Source organism: Heterodontus francisci, chromosome 8, assembly GCF_036365525.1.
Source record: "Heterodontus francisci isolate sHetFra1 chromosome 8, sHetFra1.hap1, whole genome shotgun sequence".
NCBI classification, from domain to species: Eukaryota; Metazoa; Chordata; class Chondrichthyes; order Heterodontiformes; family Heterodontidae; genus Heterodontus; species Heterodontus francisci.
Window position 1 is genome coordinate 22,610,279 of NC_090378.1, and position 19,442 is coordinate 22,629,720.

General features: G+C 43.2%; 1 protein-coding gene across 6 annotated transcripts in view; it reads left to right on the forward strand.

The window, feature by feature from the left end:
• The window catches only part of btbd8 (BTB domain containing 8), a 106,233-nt gene that overhangs the window by 56,532 nt on the left and 30,259 nt on the right, over positions 1-19,442 (forward strand). For all 6 annotated transcript variants that reach the window (XM_068036769.1, XM_068036766.1, XM_068036771.1 and 3 more), the window contains one exon: positions 265-394. In XM_068036769.1, the coding sequence (XP_067892870.1) occupies positions 265-394 (130 nt within the window). The remainder of the gene's footprint in view (positions 1-264; positions 395-19,442) is intronic.

A 19,442-nucleotide genomic window follows, 5' to 3' on the forward strand; every position in this document is an offset into this window, starting at 1 on the left:
AATGGTTAGTTAACTACTGTAGCAGACGAAGGGATTACTGAGAGTGATTTCTGCATTGCTGCAAGAGTGACGGTGCCTCAGACCAGTTAGATGGATGCTTTTTAAAAATTTATTTTTTAAAAATGCTACTACACCAGATGTTAGTCCAGTCAGAACAAGTGACATCATTGATTAGCTGAGGGAGTGAGCTGATTCTGAGTGGAATAATGATTCGGTTACTATAGTAACGTGGTTCACCAGCTCCTGATTCGCCCTCTTGCACAGGGTTTTGCCAGTGAGATCTCGGCTCTGTTTGACAAGCTCTGGACGTTTCTGGTTCAGTCTTTTTATGCAGTTCGTCACACGGAAGGCTGGAAGCTGATGAAACCTCAAGACCAGGAGCAAATACAAGCAGGTTTGTGATGCTCCAAAATGGGGGTGCGAGGGCAAATACTCTTATTGGAGTTTTGTCAGCCTACAAAATTTGCTTTTGCCAAAAATCTTGTGCGGTCGTCTTTGTTCTCTCAAGCAAGTGTAATTGTGGGCAGGCTTTGTTTCACAGGGTTTTTTTTAAATGTTACAACCTTCAATGCAACAGAGATTCACAGCCGAAGTACAGGAAATGTATCGTTAGTTCGAAGATGTGGTTAACCTGATTTTTAAGTGTCAATAATCATTTTCATTGTCGGCCATAAAATTCAAACAAAGATGTGGGGGTTAGTCATACTGTAGCATAGTGTGTGGCCGGGGTCCTCTTGTCTTCATCTTGTCTTGGGTTATTTTTTAAATGTTTTGTTTTATATTCAGTTTGACTTGACGGATAATTCGGAGCGGATTTGGTTCATTTTTATCATTTTATTTTGTTGGAAAGGTTTAGAGCCTTGAACAGGCGGTGCAGTCGTGTTGTAATGTGCGTATGCTGGTGGGAATGGTGCACGAACAGGATTCTGTCCTGGAAGATTGGGGCTCTTGATTTATTTTTGCGGGTTGCTGTTATTAAGTCAGTTAAAATGTCCCTAAGGATCTGGATGGTTATTTAACAATTATTAGACAGTATGTCTTGTGCCGATTGACGCCCGTATCGTAGGACGAGGTTGTAATTGCTTGGTGGATGGGGTGCATGTTCTTTTGCGCAATCGTGAATCAAACTGTTCTGTGAATGTGAGGCGACGGGGCAAGTCCAGCCTGAAACTCCAATGTTCATACCGTGAAAGAGATTGGAGCAGATAAAATCTAGTTACATTGCAGTATTAAACGTTGGGGTTAGCAAAACCTATTTCTAGCTAGTTACGCTACAAGATTAATGTAAAATGATTATGGCTTCTCCTCGATGCAATATCTCGGCAGACTTGGCCAGGTATTTGCGAGAATCGCGTTTAGATAGATGGTCAGTGTGAGACTAATTCACAGAGCAGACAGTTGTCGCTGTTTTCCCCTGTCTGCAGTTGAGCTACAATAAGTGCAAAGCAGAGTTTACAAAAGTCCCCTGACTGTTGGGCCGACCAGTTGGAAACATTTTGCATATAATTGCTTTTTAATCTCTTGGATGTCAACAAGGAGCTCTCGGGACAGTCCGCTTCTCTCTGCTAATACTACATTTGACAGGCATTTATGCTGAATTTTGATGAGGAACAAGGAGACTTCAATCTGCTGACCTGGGGTCTCAATAAATGAGTGCCAGATTAAGTTAAACGTTACTCTTAAATTATTTTGTTCCAAAGTTTACATTATTCAAGCTGCATGGGGGTAATGTGACAGATTTGGCGTCGCATGATCTGACCAATCGCTTCATTTTTTCATTCTGTAGAATTTCCAAGATAAATTAATCAGTAACGTTATGTGGATACAATATGCAAAATATTTACCATTTTAGTTTTATTAGATTCTTTTTCTTCTTTTGGGCCTCCTTATCTCGAGAGACAATGGATACGCGCCTGGAGGTGGTCAGTGGTTTGTGAAGCAGCGCCTGGAGTGGCTATAAAGGCCAATTCTGGAGTGACAGGCTCTTCCACAGGTGCTGCAGAGAAATTTGTTTGTTGGGGCTGTTGCACAGTTGGCTCTCCCCTTGCGCCTCTGTCTTTTTTCCTGCCAACTACTAAGTCTCTTCGACTCGCCACAATTTAGCCCTGTCTTTATGGCTGCCCGCCAGCTCTGGCGAATGCTGGCAACTGACTCCCACGACTTGTGATCAATGTCACACGATTTCATGTCGCGTTTGCAGACGTCTTTATAACGGAGACATGGACGGCCGGTGGGTCTGATACCAGTGGCGAGCTCGCTGTACAATGTGTCTTTGGGGATCCTGCCATCTTCCATGCGGCTCACATGGCCAAGCCATCTCAAGCGCCGCTGACTCAGTAGTGTGTATAAGCTGGGGATGTTGGCCGCTTCAAGGACTTCTGTGTTGGAGATATAGTCCTGCCACCTGATGCCAAGTATTCTCCGAAGGCAGCGAAGATGGAATGAATTGAGACGTCGCTCTTGGCTGGCATACGTTGTCCAGTTTTATTAGATAGGGTCATGAAATGGTCATGTTTATTTTCAGTATCTCCTTGTAATTGTGTTTCACATTAAGCAGGCATCACTGGTTGGTTTAAATAAGTATTTTTATTTGATTTCTATACTATGTGTATATCTGATTTATAATTACAAGAAATATTAAACCTTCCCCCTCTACTGCACATAGAATGTAAGTTAACACACTTTAAGGTTTTAGTTCAAGAAAAATCTGTTGTAACTGCTTTGTGCTGTCATTCCTTGTTAGAATGAGTGCAGTTACCATAGACCAGGATTGGGTAATGTTGAGTCAGCTTGCTCTCATGAATCAATCGTGGTACTCCAAAATATTTCCATTGTTCAAAAGCAGATACCTATTGGTGGTGAATGAGAAAGTGGTGCAGGCATATGGAATGGTGACATAACTATTAGCCAGTAAGCTGGCTGAAGAACTTTTGAATTTTATACTGATGTGTTTGTGCATATGTAACCTCTCCTGCTTTCTGTTCAAATTGAACAAAACAGTAGTTTTATTTTTACAATTTAAATCTCTCCATTATTTACTTTCTGTAACACTGGGTGCCATTCTTCCTGCAGAGGCAGTGGCTACATAGTCTAAGAGGAGAACTGAAACTGGATGGACCATTCGGCATCGACCAAGGCACCAGCAACTACCATGGCAAACCCAACCCTGTTGACCCTACAAAATCCTCCTCACTAACATCTGGGGGCTTGTGCCAAAATTGGGAGAGCTGTCCCACAGACTAGTCAAGCAGCAGCCTGACAGTCATACTCTCAAAATCATACCTTGCAGACAATGTCCCAGACACCACCATCACCATCCCTGGGTATGTCCAGTCCCACCAGCAGGACAGACCCACCAGAGGTGGTGTCACAGTGGTATACAGACAGCAGGAGTTTCCTTGGGAGTCCTCAACATTGACTCTGAACCCATGAAGTCTCATATCAGGTCAAACATGGGCAAGGAAACCTCCTACTGATCACCACCTGCCGTCCCTCCTCAGCGGATGAGTTAGTGCTTCTCTATGTTGAACACCAATTGAAAGAAACAGAGGGTAGCAAGGGCACAAAATGTACCCTGGATGTGGGATTTCGATGTCCATGACCAAGAGTGGCTCAGTACTGACCGAACTTGCAGAGTCCTGAAGGACATAGCTGCTAGACTGGGTCTGCGGCAGGTGGTAAGGGAAAAACCGACTTGACCTTGTTCTCGCCAATCTACCTGTCGCAGATGCATCTGTCCATGACAGTAATAGTAGGAGTGACCACCCCATAGTTCTTGTGGAGACCAAGTCCCGTCTTCACACTGAGGGTACGCACCGTCATGTTGTGCGGCACTACCACTGTGCTAAATGGGAGAGATTGCGAACAGATCTAGCAGCTCAAAATTAGGCATCCATGAGGCACTGTGGGTCATCAGCAACAGCAGAATTGTATTCAACCACAAATCTGTAACCTCATGGGCCAGCATATCCTGCACTCTACCATCACCATCAAGCTGGTGGACCAACCCTGGCTCAATGAAGAGTGGAGGAGGGCACTAGGCATAGCTAAAAATGAGGTGTCAGCCTGGTGAAGCTATAAGATGGGACTACTTGCATGCCAAACAGTGGAAGCAGCATGCGATAGGGCTAAGCGATCCCACAACCAATGGATCAGATCTTCGTTCTGCAGTCCTGCTACATCCAGTCGTGAATGGTGGTGGGCAAATTAAACAACTAACTGGAGCAGGAAGCTCCACAAATATCCCTATCCTCAATGATGGGGAGCTCAGCACATTAGTGCAAACAACAAAGCTGAAACATTTGCATCCATCTTCAGCCACAAGTACCAAATGGATGATCCATCTCTGCCTTCTGCTGAGGTTCCCAGCATCACAGATGCCAGTCTTCAGCCAATCCAATTCACTCCATTTGATTTTAAGAAAAAAAACAAGCAAAAAGGAAAAAGAAGTGGTGTAGCGCTGATAAGGGATGGGATCAGTACATTAGTAAGGGAGGATCTCAGATCGGAAGAACAAAATGTGGAATCTGTTTGGGTGGAGCTAAGAAACAGAAAGGGGCAGCAAACATTGATGGGAGTTGTTTATAGGCCACCAAACAGTAGTGGTAGTGTGAGGCATGGTATTAATCAGGAAATTAGAGAAGTATGTAGCATGGGTGACTTCAAACTGTATCTTCTTTCTTTGGCCTCCTTATCTCGAGAGACAATGGATAAGCGCCTGGAGGTGGTCAGTGGTTTGTGAAGCAGTGCCTGGAGTGGCTATAAAGGCCAATTCTAGAGTGACAGGCTCTTCCACAGGTGCTGCAGAGAAATTTGTTTGTCGGGGCTGTTACACAGTTGGCTCTCCCCTTGCACCTCTGTCTTTTTTCCTGCCAACTACTAAGTCTCTTCGACTCGCCACACTTTAGCCCTGTCTTTATGGCTGCCCGCCAGCTCTGGCGAACGCTGGCAACTGACTCCCATGACTTGTGATCAATGTCACAGGATTTCATGTTGCGTTTGCAGACGTCTTTAAAGCGGAGACATGGACGGCCGGTGGGTCTGATACCAGTGGCGAGCTTGCTGTACAAATGTGTCTTTGGGGATCCTGCCATCTTCCATGCGGCTCACATGGCCAAGCCATCTCGAGCGCCGCTGACTCAGTCGTGTGTATAAGCTGGGGATGTTGGCCACCTCGAGGACTTCTGTGTTGGAGATACGGTCCTGCCACCTGATGCCAAGTATTCTCCGGAGGCAGCGAAGATGGAATGAATTGAGACGTCGCTCTTGGCTGACATACGTTGTCCAGGCTTTGCTGCCATAGAGCAAGGTACTGAGGACACAGGCCTGATACACTCGGACTTTTGTGTTCCGTGTCAGTGCGCCAATTTCCCACACTGTCTTGGCCAGTCTGGGCATAGCAGTGGAAACCTTTCCCATGTGCTTGTTGATTTCTGCATCAAGAGGCAGGTTACTGGTGATAGTCGAGCCTAGGTAGGTGAACTCTTGAACCACTTCCAGAGCGTGGTCGCCAATATTGATGGATGGAGCATTTCTGACGTCCTGCCCCATGATGTTAGTTTTCTTGAGGCTGATGGTTAGGCCAAATTCATTGCAGGCAGCCGCAAACCTGTCGATGAGACTCTGCAGGCACTCTTCAGTGTGAGATGTTAAAGCAGCATCGTCAGCAAAGAGGAGTTCCCTGATGAGGACTTTCCGTACTTTGGACTTCGCTCTTAGACGGGCAAGGTTGAACAACCTGCCCCCTGATCTTATGTGGAGGAAAATTCCTTCTTCAGAGGACTTGAACACATGTGAAAGCAGCAGGGAGAAGAAAATCCCAAAAAGTGTGGGTGCGAGAACACAGCCCTGTTTCACGCCACTCAGGATAGGAAAGGGCTCTGATGAGGAGCCACCATGTTGAATTGTGCCTTTCATATTGTCTTGGAATGAGGTGATGATACTTAGTAGCTTTGGTGGGCATCCAATCTTTTCTAGTAGTCTGAAGAGACCACGTCTGCTGACTAGGTCAAAGGCTTTGGTGAGATCAATGAAAGCCATGTAGAGGAGCATCTGTTGTTCACGTTATTTCTCCTGTATCTGACGAAGGGAGAGCAGCATGTCAACGGTCAATCTCTCTGCACGAAAGCCACACTGTGCCTCAGGGTAGACACGCTCGGCCAGCTTCTGGAGCCTGTTTAGAGCGGCTCGAGCAAAGACTTTCCCCACTATGCTGAGCAGGGAGATTCCACGGTAGTTGTTGCAGTCACCGCGGTCACCTTTTGTTCTTCTAGAGGGTGATGATATTGGCATCGCACATGTCCTGGGGTACTGCTCCCTCGTCCCAGCACAGGCATAGCAGTTCATGTAGTGCTGAGAGTATAGCAGGCTTGGCACTCTTGATTATTTCAGGGGTAATGCTGTCCTTCCCAGGGGCTTTTCTGCTGGCTAGAGAATCAATGGCATCACTGAGTTCTCATTTGGTTGGCTGTATGTCCAGCTCATCCATGACTGGTAGAGGCTGGGCTGCATTGAGGGCAGTCTCAGTGACAGCATTCTCCCTGGAGTACAGTTCTAGGTAGTGCTCAACCCAGCGGTCCATTTGTTTGTGTTGGTCAGTGATTATGTCCCCTGATTTAGATTTGAGGAGGGCGATCTTCTTGATGGTTGGCCCAAGAGCTCTCTTAATGCCATCATACATTCCTCTGATGTTTCCGGTGTCTGAGGCCAGCTGAATATGACTGCATAGGTGTTGCCAGTAGTCGTTTGCGCAGCGCCTAGCTATTCTTTGTGCAGTGCTTCTGGCTGCTTTTTGTGTTGTGGATATAGACTGGGTAAACCTAATGAGCACTAATGCTGTGGAGCACAAGTTTCTGGAGTGTATAGGGATGGCTTTCTAGAGCAGTATGTTGAGGAACCGACTAGAGAACAGGCTATTTTAGGTCTAGTATTATGTAACGTGAGGGCTAATTAATAATCTTGTTTAAATAAAAACCTTTAGGGGATATCAATCATAATATGACGAATTTAACATTGTTTGAAAGTGAGGTAGTTCAATCTGAAGCCAGGGTATTTAATTTGAACAAAGGAAATTATGAAGGTACGCGGGGCGAATTAGACATAGAAAACAGGAGCAGGCCCTTCGAGCCTGCTCTGCCATTCATTATGATTATGGCTGATCATCCAACTCAGTAACCTGTTCCCGCTGAATTGGCTGAGGGGGATTTTGGAAAAATACATTAAAAGTTATGACCGTATATAGGTAATGGATAATCTTTAAAGAAATATTACATAGTTTACAGCAACTATGCATTCCTTCAAGGCACAAAAACCCCAAAAGTAAAGACAGTCAACTGTGGGTAGCAAAGGAAGTTAAAGATTGTATAAGATTAAAAGAAAAGGCCTATAAAGTTGCCAGAAATAGTAGTAAACCTGAAGATTGGGTGGATTTTAGAATACAGCAAAGGAGGACAAAGAAACTGATAAGAGAAGAATAGAATTTGAATGTAAGCTAGGAAAAAATATAAAACCAGACGGGTATGTAAAAAGGAAACGTTTGCCTAAGACAAATGTGGGTCTATTGCAGGCAGAGTCAGGAGAATTTATCATTGGGAATAGAGAAATGGCAGAGAAGCTAAATGATGACTTTGTGTCTGTCTTCACTGAGGAAGATGCAAGAAATTTCCCAGAATTAGAGATCCTACGGACTAGGGAGAATGAGGAATTGAAGGAAATTAGTATTCGTAAGAAGGTTGTATTGGAGAAATTAATGGGGCTGAAGGTTGATAAGGCCCCAGGACCTGATATTCTGCATCCCAGAGTGTTGAAAGAGGTAGCTATGGAGATAGTGAATGCATTGGTGATCATCTTCCAAAATTCTATAGATTCTGGAGCGGGAGTTCCTGCAGATTGGAATGTTGCAAATGTCACCCCCAGTATTTAAGAAGGGAGGGAGAGTGAAAATAGGGAGTTACAGACCTGTTAGCCTTATGTCAGTGGTTGGGAAAATGCTAGAATCTATTCTAAAGGATGTGATAAATGGACACTTGGATAATGATCTGATTGGGGATAATCAACATGGATTTATGAATGGGAAGTCATGTTTGATGAACCTGTTAGAATTTTTTGAGGATGTTACTAACAATTGACAAAGGGGAGTCGGTGGGCATGGTATACTTGGATTTTCAGAACACTTTTGTTAAAGTCCCCCACAGGAGATTGTTTAGTAAAATTAAAACACATGGGATAAGAGGTAATATACTGGCATGGATTAAGGATTGGTTAACAGGCAGAAAGTAGAGTGTAGGAATAAATGGTCATTCTCACATTGGCAGGCTGTGACTGGTGTGGTACCACAGGGATCAGTGCTTGGGGCCCCAGCTCTTCACAATATATATCAATGATTTGGATGTGGGGACCAAATGTATTTCCAAGTTTGCGGATGACAAAACTAGGTGGGAATATGTGTTGAGGAAGATGCAAAGCGGCTTCAAGGGGATTTGGACACTCTTAGTGAGTGGGCAAGAACATGGCAGATGGAATATAATGTGGTAAAACGTGAGGTTATTCACTTTGGTAGGAGGAATAGATGTGCAGAGTATTTCTTAAATAGTAAGAGATTAGAATGTGTAGATGGACAAAGGGACCTGGGTGTCCTTGTCAATAAGTCACTAAAAGCTAACATGCCGATGCAGTAACCAATTAGGAAAGCTAATGGTATGTGAGCCATTATCACAAGAGGATTTGAGTACAGCAGTAGTGAAGTCTTGCTTCAATTGTATAGAACCTTGGTTAGACCGCACTTGGAGTACTGAATGCAGTTTTGGTCCCCTTACCTTAGGAAGGATAGTATTGCCATAGAGGGAGTGCAATGAAGATTCACCAGACTTGTTCCCTGGATGGTGGAACTGTCCTATGAAGAGAGATTGGGAAACAGGGCCTGTATTCTCTTGTTTCGAAGAATGAGAGGCGATCTCATTGAAACCTACAAAATACTTAAAGGGATAGACAGAGTAAATGCAGCTGAAGTGTTTCCCCTGGTTGTGGAGTCTAGAACCAGGGGACAAAATTTCAAAATAAAGGGGGAGCCACTTAGGACAGAGATGAGGAGAAATTTCTTTACTCAGAGGGTTGTGAACCTTTGGAATTCTTTACCCCAGTGGGCTGTGGAAGCTCAGTCATTGAGTATGTTTAAAGTAGAGATTGACATTCCTAAATACAAATGACATAAGGGGATATGAGGGTAGTGTGCGAAAGAGGCATTGAAGTGGATGATCAGCTATGATCATCTTGAATGGTGGGGCAGGCTCGATGGGCTGACTGGCCTACTTCTGCTCCTATGTTCCTAAGAAATGGCTGAAGGCACTGGATGCTGCAAAGGCTATGAGCCCTGACAACATTCTAGCAATAGTACTGAAGACGTGTGCTCCAGAACTAGCCACGCTGCTAGCCAAGCTGCTCCAGTACAGCTACAACACTGGCATCTACCCAACAATGTGGAAAATTGCCCAGTTATGCCCTGTGCACAAAAAGCAGGACAAATCCAACCTGGCCAATTACTGCCCTATTGGTCTACAAATCATCAGCAAAGTGATGGAAGGGGTCGTTAACAGTGCTATCAAGTGGCACTTGCTTAGCAATAACCCGCTCACTGATGCTCAGTTTGGGTTCCGCCAGGGCCACTCAGCTCCTGACCTCATTACAGCCTTGGTTCAAGCATGGACAAAAGAGCTGAACTCAAGAGGTGAGGTGAGAGTGACTGCCCTTGACATCAAGGCAGCATTTGACCGTATGGCAACAAGGTGCTCTAGCAAAACTGGAGTCAATGGGAATTGAGGAAAAGTCTGTTGGTTGGAGTCACAGTGGAAAATGGTTGTGGTTGTTGGTCAGTCATCTCCGTTCCAGGACATCACTGCAGGAGTTCTTCAGGGTAGTATCCTCGGCCCAACCATCTACAACTGCTTCATCACCTTCCCTCCATCATAAGGTCAGAAGTGGGGATGTTCATTGCTAATTGGACAACCATCACCATTTGTGATGACTCAGATACTGAAGCAGCCTGTGTCCATATGCAGCAAGACCTGGACCACATCCACGCTTGGGCTGATAAGTGCCAAGTAACGTTTGTGCCACACCAGTGCCAGGCAATGACCATCTCAAACAAGAGAGAATCTAACCATCTCCCCATGATGTTCATTGGCATTACCATCACTATCAACATCCTGGGGGGTCACCATTGACCAGAAGCTGAACTGGGTCAGCCACATAAATGCTGTGGCTACAAGCAGGTCAGAGGCTGGGAATTCTGCAGCGAGTAACTCGCCTCCTGACTCCCCAATGCCTGTCCACCATCAACAAGGCAAAAGTCAGGAGTGTAGTGGAATATTCTCCCCTTGCCTGGATGGGTGCAGCTCCAACAACACTCAAGAAGCTCGACACCATTCAGGACAAAGCAGCTCACTTAATTGGCACCCATCCATGACATTCAACATTTACTCCCTCCACCACTGACTCGCAGATGTGCTGCAGCAACTCAGCATGGCTCCTTTGACAGCACCTTCCAAACCCCTGACCTCTACCATCTGAAGGACAAGGGCAGCAGATACATGGGAACACCACTACCTGCATGTTCCCCTCCAAGTCACACACCATCCTGACTTGGAACTATATTGCCGTTCCTTCACTGTCGCTGGGTCAAAATCCTGGAACTCCCTTCCTAACAGCACTGTGGGTGTATCTACACATCAAGGGCTGCAGTGGTTCAAGAAGGCAGCTCACCACCACCTTCTCGAGGACAATTAGGGATGGACAATAAATGCTGGCCAAGTCAGCAATGCCCACATCACCCAAATGAATTTTTTTTTAAAAAGTCAAATGATCTGCTTCTAGGCCTCCTCCAGTGCTACTCTACAGGCAGTTGCAAAGAGGTGGCCCATGCTGACTCCCTTTTCCTCCATTTGCTGCCTCACCATAGTTGAAATTAGAAATGTGAAAGAGATAGAATTGGATATATGGAAACCTATGTCTATAGCTGCTCCATCACCCAAAACTCGACCAATCAGTTCTGGTTTTAAAACATCAACTTGTAATTACTGTGAGAACATGTTGACATAATTACTGGGCTGTTCTTTAGAAATAATCTGAAGTATCGCCATGAAATAAAATTTGACTCTGTAATTACCAAGAATGTAAGGATAATTGAGGACAATTTACCACTATAGAAAATATGTAATTGGCCACTTCTTGTCAGTGTTATGTCTTTATTCACTGAAGTAGAACAAAAATGTTGGTATTAATTGGAAGCAAATCACAGATAAGCTGTTTTGAAAAACTCATAGGATTTCAGCTCCTTTATTAAATCTTTTGAATGTTTGTATGGCACATTTTTAATGAAGTTCCATTGTCATAATGCACTTGTCAAGAAATTGAATGCACTAATGGCTAAGGTACACTATAAGGCAATAAAACAATTGAGTTCAAATGACATCAAATGCCACAGAAGAAAAGCTTGTGTGGTTTTCAGTTATTTAATCCCTAAAAGACATTATAGGTTTCAATACAATCTCTGGGCTTATTTTTAAAAATATTTTATTTTGTATTTATATTCCATCTTAGTATGTCAGTCCTTCAGAGCATTACTTTTGGAGTGCAGTAATTTTTGTATTTGCTTGCTTTCCTTCCCCCACCCCTCAAATGTTAGCATTGTTACGACCAGGTGAGAAAGGTGTCTAGGGGTCTTTTACTGTCTTCACCTGGTTTTATTGTAACAGGGTTTAATTTTAAACAGTGTTTTGAGCTCTCCCTTTGAAACCTTGTTCACCATTTTCCAATTATAAGGCAAAGAAATGACCATAAACAGGCTTTCTCTGGTTTAAAGAAGAAAAGTGAAATTTATTAAACCTTAAACTTAAACTCTAATAGGGTTAACGCCTACAGATATAGGACGTGCACATGCGGTACACACATGTAAATAGGGACAGAAAAGAGCAGAGGAAAAAATTAAAATGGAGATGTTTGAGGCAATCTCTGAAGAGTTTCTTGTTTACTGTGCTTCGAGCTCACTAGTCCTTTTGTAAGTAGTCTTGCTTTTTGTTGGGGCCCAGTATTCTTCTTAAATCTTGTTCACTGCAGGAAACTCTTCTCTCTCTTGGGTTCATATGTCTCCGATTTCCAAAGCTGGTGAGAGCGAAATGAGAGACAGGAGAGAGGTCTTTTCAGTCCAAGAGCTAGCAGCCTTCTGAGTTTTAACCCTGTGGCCAGTTCAAATTCAAAAAACTCGTGCGAGTCATGTGACAAAACTGGTCTGACCACATCTGTGTGTGTTTTGGCCATCTCTGTAGTTAACCTGGAATGCTTCAACATCTGGTAATCAAAAGTCCATTGTGGCTTAAATTGGAGCAGGGAATAGCCCCTTTGTCCTTTTGAAGTACTGTTGATATGCTAATGTCTCTGTCTCCAGCCAAAGTCTCCAATTGTTTTTTTTAAAAGCAAGTTCTTTCTTCAACAGTCCAAAATCAATGTTCATGTGGTGAATTTAATTTTTCCTCATTCTTGGCAGGTGGGGGGCTTGCCTGACAGCATCTATAGTGCTTTCCCTGTTCTCGTCAGGTTTTGCTTTTGCACCTTCCCCATTCCCCTGGTTGTGTTTTATGGTGGCCATACCAGAATGGTAAAAGGGCTTAACTGACTGACAGGTGGTTGTAAGAAGGAATAGTGAGAGGTGGTACCATAGTCGTTTGTATGTTCTACCAAAATTGCTACCTGCTTATAGTGAAAATTGAGTGATAATTTTCCATTGTTAAACCTGTAGAGAATTAGATGGGGAGATTTACAAAACTGTGGTGAAGCTAGGATTGATATCCTTGGCACAGAGAAGGTTAAGGGGCCATTTAGTAATTATAGTTACGAAGGGTTTTAATAGAGTAAATAAAGAGTAACTGTTTCCATTGGCAGGATGGACGATAACCACAGGATACAGGTTTAAGATAAAAGAACCTGGGGGGGGGGGGGTCAGAGGAAAGATGATTTTTTTTTTACACAAGCGAGTTATGATCTGGAATCCACTCTGAAAGAGTGGATATATACTTGAGAAGGAAGAAAATTGCAGAACTGTGGGGAAAGAGCAGGGACAGGGGACTAACTGGATAGCTCTTTGAAAGAGTCAGTATAGGCATGATGGGCTGAATGGCCTCCTTCTGTGCTATAAGATGCTAGCAAACACTGCTTCATATTGAGGGAGGTTCTGGCTGGCTGGAAGTGATTCAGAGCTGTAGCTGGCTTATACAAGTTCATTTAGTCTGATATTTAAAGTCATAATTTAGAGCAAAATTAGACTGATTTTGTATATATGCACATGGCGCAGGAGTAGGCCATTCAGCTCCTCAAGCCATTCAACAAGATCATAGCTGATCTGATTGTAACCTCAACTCCACATTCCTACCCACCCTGATAACCTTTCACCTTCTTGCTTATCAAGAAACTATCTACCTCTGCCTTAAAATATTCAAAAGCTCTGTGTCCACCACCTTTTTGAGGAAGAGAGTTCCAAAGACACTCAACCCTCAGAGAAACAATTTCTCCTCATCTGCCTTAAATGACCGACCCCTACTTCTAGATTCTCCCACAAGAGGAAACATCCTTTCCACATCCACCCTGTCAGGATCCCTCAGGAGCTTGTATGTTTAAATCAAGTCATCTTTTACTCTTTCTAAACTCCAGTGGATACAAGCCTAGCCTGTCCAACCTTTCCTCCTAAGACAACCTGCCCATTCCAGGTATTAGTCGAATAAACCTTCTCTGAACTGCTTCCAATGCATTTACATCCTTCATTAAATAAAGAGACCAGTACTGTACACCGTACACCAGATGTGGTCTCACCAATGCCCTGTATAGCTGAAGCATAATCTACCTACTTTTGTATTCAATTCCCCATGCAATAAACAATATTCTGTTAGCTTTGCTAATTACTTGCTGTACCTGCATACTAACCTTGTGCGATTCATGCACCCATATCCCTCTGCAATCTCTCTCCATTTAGATAATCTTTTATTCTTCCTGCCAAAATGGACAATTTCACATTTTCCCACATTATACTCTATTTGCCAGATCTTTGCCCACTCACTTAACCTATCTATATCCCTTTTTAGTCGTCTTACGTCCTCTTCACAAGTTACTTTCCTACCTATCTTTGTGTTATCAGCAAATTTAGCTTCATCCAAGTCATTTATATAATTTGTAAAAAGTTGAGGCCCCAGCACTGATCCCTGTGGTACACCACTCGTTGCATCTTGCCAACCAGAAAATGACCCATTTATGCCTACTGTTTCCTGTTAGTTGGCCAATCTTTTATCCATGCCAATATGTTGCCCCTACACCATGCTTTTATTTTTTTGCAATAACCTTTTGATGTGGCCCCTTATCAAATGCCTTCTGGAAATCGGAGTACTGTACATCCACTTTATCCACAGCACATGTTACTTCTTCAAAGGACTCCAATAAATTGGTTAAACATGATTTACCTTTTACAAAACCTTGTTGACGCAACCTGATTACCTTGAATTTTTCTGAATGCCCTGCTATAACATCTTTAATGGTAGCTTCTAACATTTTCCTTGTGACAGATGTTAAGCTAACTGGCCTGCAGTTTCCTGCTTTCTGTCCTCCCTTTTTGAATAAAAGAGTTACATTGGCTATTTTTCCAATCAAATGGAACCTTTCCCAAATCTAGGGAATTTTGGAAAATTAAAACCAATGTATCAACTATCTAACTAGCCGCTTCTCTTAAGACCTTTGGAGGTGAAGTTCATCGGGACCCGGGGATTTGTCGGCCCATAACTCCAACAATTTGCTCAGTGCTACTTCCCTGGTGATTGTAATTTTCTTGAGTCCCTCCCTCCCTTCCATTTCCTGATTTGAGAAAAATAGAAAAAGTATCATGAAAATAATACAATCAACATGAATTTAGATGTAGAAAATTTTGCCTGACACTTTTTTTGAGGTAACATCCCGAATTTACTGTGGGGGTGGGTGGTGGTGGTGGGGGGCAAAGGACATAGTGTACCTCAACTTCCAAAAGACTTCAGATAAATGTACTAGATGAGAGACTTTTATACTTCAAATTAAATTGAGTAGGTCAAGGGGCCTTGGGCTCAAAGTAATAAAAGGCACATTTAGAATTGATACGGGAAATTCTTCAAATGAAGAGTGATTAACATCTGGAATGGCTTTGTTACGACCGAGGTAGGAGGAGCGCACTGTTTGTTCTAGTTCCACTTCTGCACAGGTCACACCATATATTTAAATTTGTTCCCACTTACCGATATGGTCAATCATAGACTCTCTTATCCCCGAATAAAACGCACCAACCAGGTTTCTTTAAACAACAAAATTATCAGTTTTTATAAACCAAGTCTTAACCAGTAACATAGCAAAGCATAAACACACAGATCAAAAATAAATGTTCCCTTTTTACCTTAGCCCCTGGCATGTGTGCGCGCGTACACACTGGTTAATCGAAAAAGTAGAGATTTACTTTTTAGAGCTCGAGTACAAAAAAAAACGAAGAATATGTTGGCTAGAAATACTCACTAATTCTTTGGGGGGGAAAAAAAGAGAAGATGTGGAAAGATGTCAGAAGTTCTTTTCTGGTTTGGCGTCCCAAATACGTGTAGACGGCTACCACTGGGATCACAGTTCTTGACCGACGACATTGAAGATCAGCTTGGGCAGGCTTTCCAGGGAAAATTCAGTAACAGGTTTCGGGCAGTTTCTTACCCTTGCTTCTCAAGATGGGAAAACTGACAGGTTTTTTCAAAGAGCTGGAACAGACCGAGCTGGGGTTTTGCTCTCTTGGCAAGTTTTCACCAACTGTCTTTTCAAACCATTGTCCATATCTCAACTCGCTGTCCAAAGCGAAACCAAAACCAATGTCACAAGAATCAAGCCTCCTGATCCCTGTAAACTTCTTGCCCAAGTCACAAACAACCCCTGCTGGGTAATTATTTGAAGACTGGTGCCTTCCAGCAACTGTTTATAGTCCAGACCTCTGACCCTTGTTTTAAAAAAAAAATCCATTGACTCCTTTTCAGTTTTAAAACACAAATCTTCAAAATTTAACACCAAAATGGAAGTACTCTTAACAGCTTCTGAAAAGAGTAGTGGAGACAACAGACCTGGAATCATTTAAAAAACCAATTGGTTGCTACCTTGTGATTTTCTAGGATCTTTCTGGCTGAATGAACTAAGAGCAAATGGCTTCTTTCATCTGTAATAATGCTGTGACGAGCTATGGTCATTGCTTGATTAGTAACTGGCTAAATACAGGGAAGAAAACAAAGGAAGTATGATGGCTAGGTTGTGATGAAGAAAGTGTTGAGTGGGGTGTACAAGGGGTTCATACTGTTCCTACTTTTCCTGGTATATGCAAGTGACCTGCTTCACAGTCTAGATACAAAATAGTTTAATAAAAGAAAAATATTATGGATGCTGGAAATACTAGCAGGTCTGGCAGCATCTGTGGAGAGAATAACAGTCAATGTTTTCAGGTCTGTGACCTTTCTTCAAATAGCTTGCATTTTCAGGTAACACTAAGCTGTTCAGTTCTGCCAAATGCAAGGTACTGCATATTGGAAGAACTGTGTACTCTGAATGGAATACAGCTTGCCAAAGTGAAAGTTAAGATGGCAGGGCAGGGGGGTGGAGTTACTGGTGTCTTTGATTTACTGTACTTTAATCATGAGGTGGCAATAAACAAAGCAAGAAAGATGCCAGATTTTATTGTCAAATCCGTTGCGTTCAACATCTTGGTGATGTGCTCTGGTTGGATTATAACTGGAGTTTTTTTGCTGCCATTGAAAGGGCCCTCCAGGCATTGCAGAGCAATGAGGCTGATCTGTAGTGTTTGAGTTTGAGAATTATGATGGAATAGCGAAAGTAAACCGAAACAGAGCTTTGATGTATCGGCGTAGTGGGTTTTGAGGTTAATTATTGCTTTACACAAAGGGCAGTCAACATGTGGAATGGGTTGCCCAGGAAGAGTGACTGGTTTAAGGGGAGATATTAGAGTTGGTATTCTTAAAAATAAAAATTAGATGAAATGGGCTGAAGGGCCTTCGTCCAAACGAATCTTATGAGCAGTGTGGTAAACCTCAGATAAGTGGAAATCTTGACTCCAGTCACAGCAGTAATCTGTCTGCATGTTTAACAGTAGACATCTGTGTTTTCAGAAATGGTCCGTCTCCGAATCACAGCTTCTTTGTGACATATGCGGAGTTTAGTTTATTATAAAACCAGTGTTAACCAGTAATGAAGTAAAGCATAAACACACCGATTGAAATATTAAAGTTCCCTTTTTACCTTAGCCCCTCTCTCGCTCGATCGATTTGCATTTTAGAGTTCTATTACAAAAACAAGATTTAAAAAAAATTGGATTAAATACCTACTAATTGCTAAAAATAGAGACACTTTGTTGAAGCTTTCTGTCTTTCACTCATTAGGGGAATTTGCAGGAATACCAATGTAAGGGAAAGCAACAATGTACGGGAAATACTGTATGAGAAGAAAGTGCTGACTGGTTGGCAAGTGGACTCTGGTAGAAGCATTGCCCTGAGGAATGAACCAGCAAATGGCTCACTCTGCATGTTTCAGCTAAACAAAATAAATGTGTGTACATGTTCTTTCTGTCTGTAAAGAACAGGGCCCTGTGTATTAATATGTAGCTTTCAGTACGCATAAATGCACCACACTACGAGCCTGACTGACAAGCTGCTGGTTTAAATTTCAAACAAAGCTTGGCAGTTAACTCAGTCGCCATAAACTGGTGCATTCTCCATGGCAACGCACCAACCAATCAGCACCCTCATACAGTATAAATTTGTTGCTTTCCCTTACATTGGTATTCTTGCGAATTGCCCTGATGAGTGCAAGATGAAAAAGCTTCGATAAAATGTCTCTTTTCGGTAATACTTGCTAATTCTTGAAGAAAGAAAAAATATGGAAAGATGTCCTTTTGGAACATCAGGCATAGGAAGATAGGAACAGGAGTAGGCCATTCAGCCCCTCGAGCCTGTCCCACCATTCAATGAGATCATGGCTGATCTGCGGCCTAACTCCACATACCTGCCTTTGGCCCATATCCCTTACTATCTTTGCTTAACAAAAATCTATCTATCTCAGATTTAAAATTAACAACGTTCTAGCTTCAAATGCTGTTTGTGGGAGAGAGTTCCAAACCTCTACCACCCTTTGTGTGAAGAAGTGCTTCCTAACATCTCTCCTGAACGGTCTGGTCCTAATTTTTAGACTATGCCCCCTAGTTTTAGAATCTCCAACCAGGTGAAATAGTTTATCTTTATCTATCTAGCCTGTCTTTTCCTGTTAATATCTTGAAGACTTCGATCAGATAACCCCTTAACCTTCTAAATCCTAGCAAAAACAGGCCTAATTTAAATAATCTCTCCTCATAACTTAACCCCTGTAGTCCAGGTATCATTCTTGTAAACCTATGTTGCACTCCTTCCAAGGCCAATATATCCTTCCTGAGGTGTGATGCCAAGAACTGCACACAGTACTCCAAGTGGGGTCGAACCAGGGTTTTGTACAGCTGCAGCATAACCTCTGTCTTTATACTCCAATCCTCTAGATATAAAGGCTAGCATTCCATTAGCCTTTTTGATTATTTTCTGCACTTGATCGTAGCATTTTAAAGATCTATGCACCTGAACCCCCAAGCAGCAGCTTTTCCGGGAGCAGAGTGCGAGCGAGTGAGCAGCTGGGAAGGTCAGTTTGAAAGTAAACTTTATTTCCTTTTGTTTTCGGTGGAGGCCAGGGGGCTGCTGGGTAAGTAAAACGCTATATATTTGGGCGGTTTCTGAACCCAAGACACCACACTTGTAGTGTCTCCCACCCGCCCCCCTCCTCTAACCAAAAAAAAGGACTCGGTGGGGTGTATATAAGGCAAGGCTTTTTCTATTTCTGTGGTTTTATCGTGATTGGTAAAAACTTTTCGTTCCTTTTTCATTTAACTAAGTTAAGCTTAAGATTAAAAATGGCAGGAGATCTCAGACCCGTGTCATGCTCCTCTTGCTCAATGTGGGAGCTCAGGGACATGGCTGATGTCCCTGACTCCTTCACGTGTAGGAAGTGTGTCCAACTGCAGCTCTTGTTAGACCGCATGACGGCTCTCGAGCTGCGGATGGACTCACTTTGGAGCATGTGCGATGCTGAGGAGGTCGTGGATAGCACGTTTAGTGAATTGGTCACACCGCAGATTAGGATTGCTGAGGGAGAAAGGGAATGGGTGACCAAAAGGCAGAGAAAGAGCAGGAAGGCAGCGCAGGAGTCCCCTGCGGTCATCTCCCTCCAAAACAAGTATACCGTTTTGGATACTGTTGAGGGAGATGGCTCACCAGGGGAAGGCAGCAGTAGCCAGGTTCATGGCACCGTGGCTGGCTCTGCTGTTCAGAAGG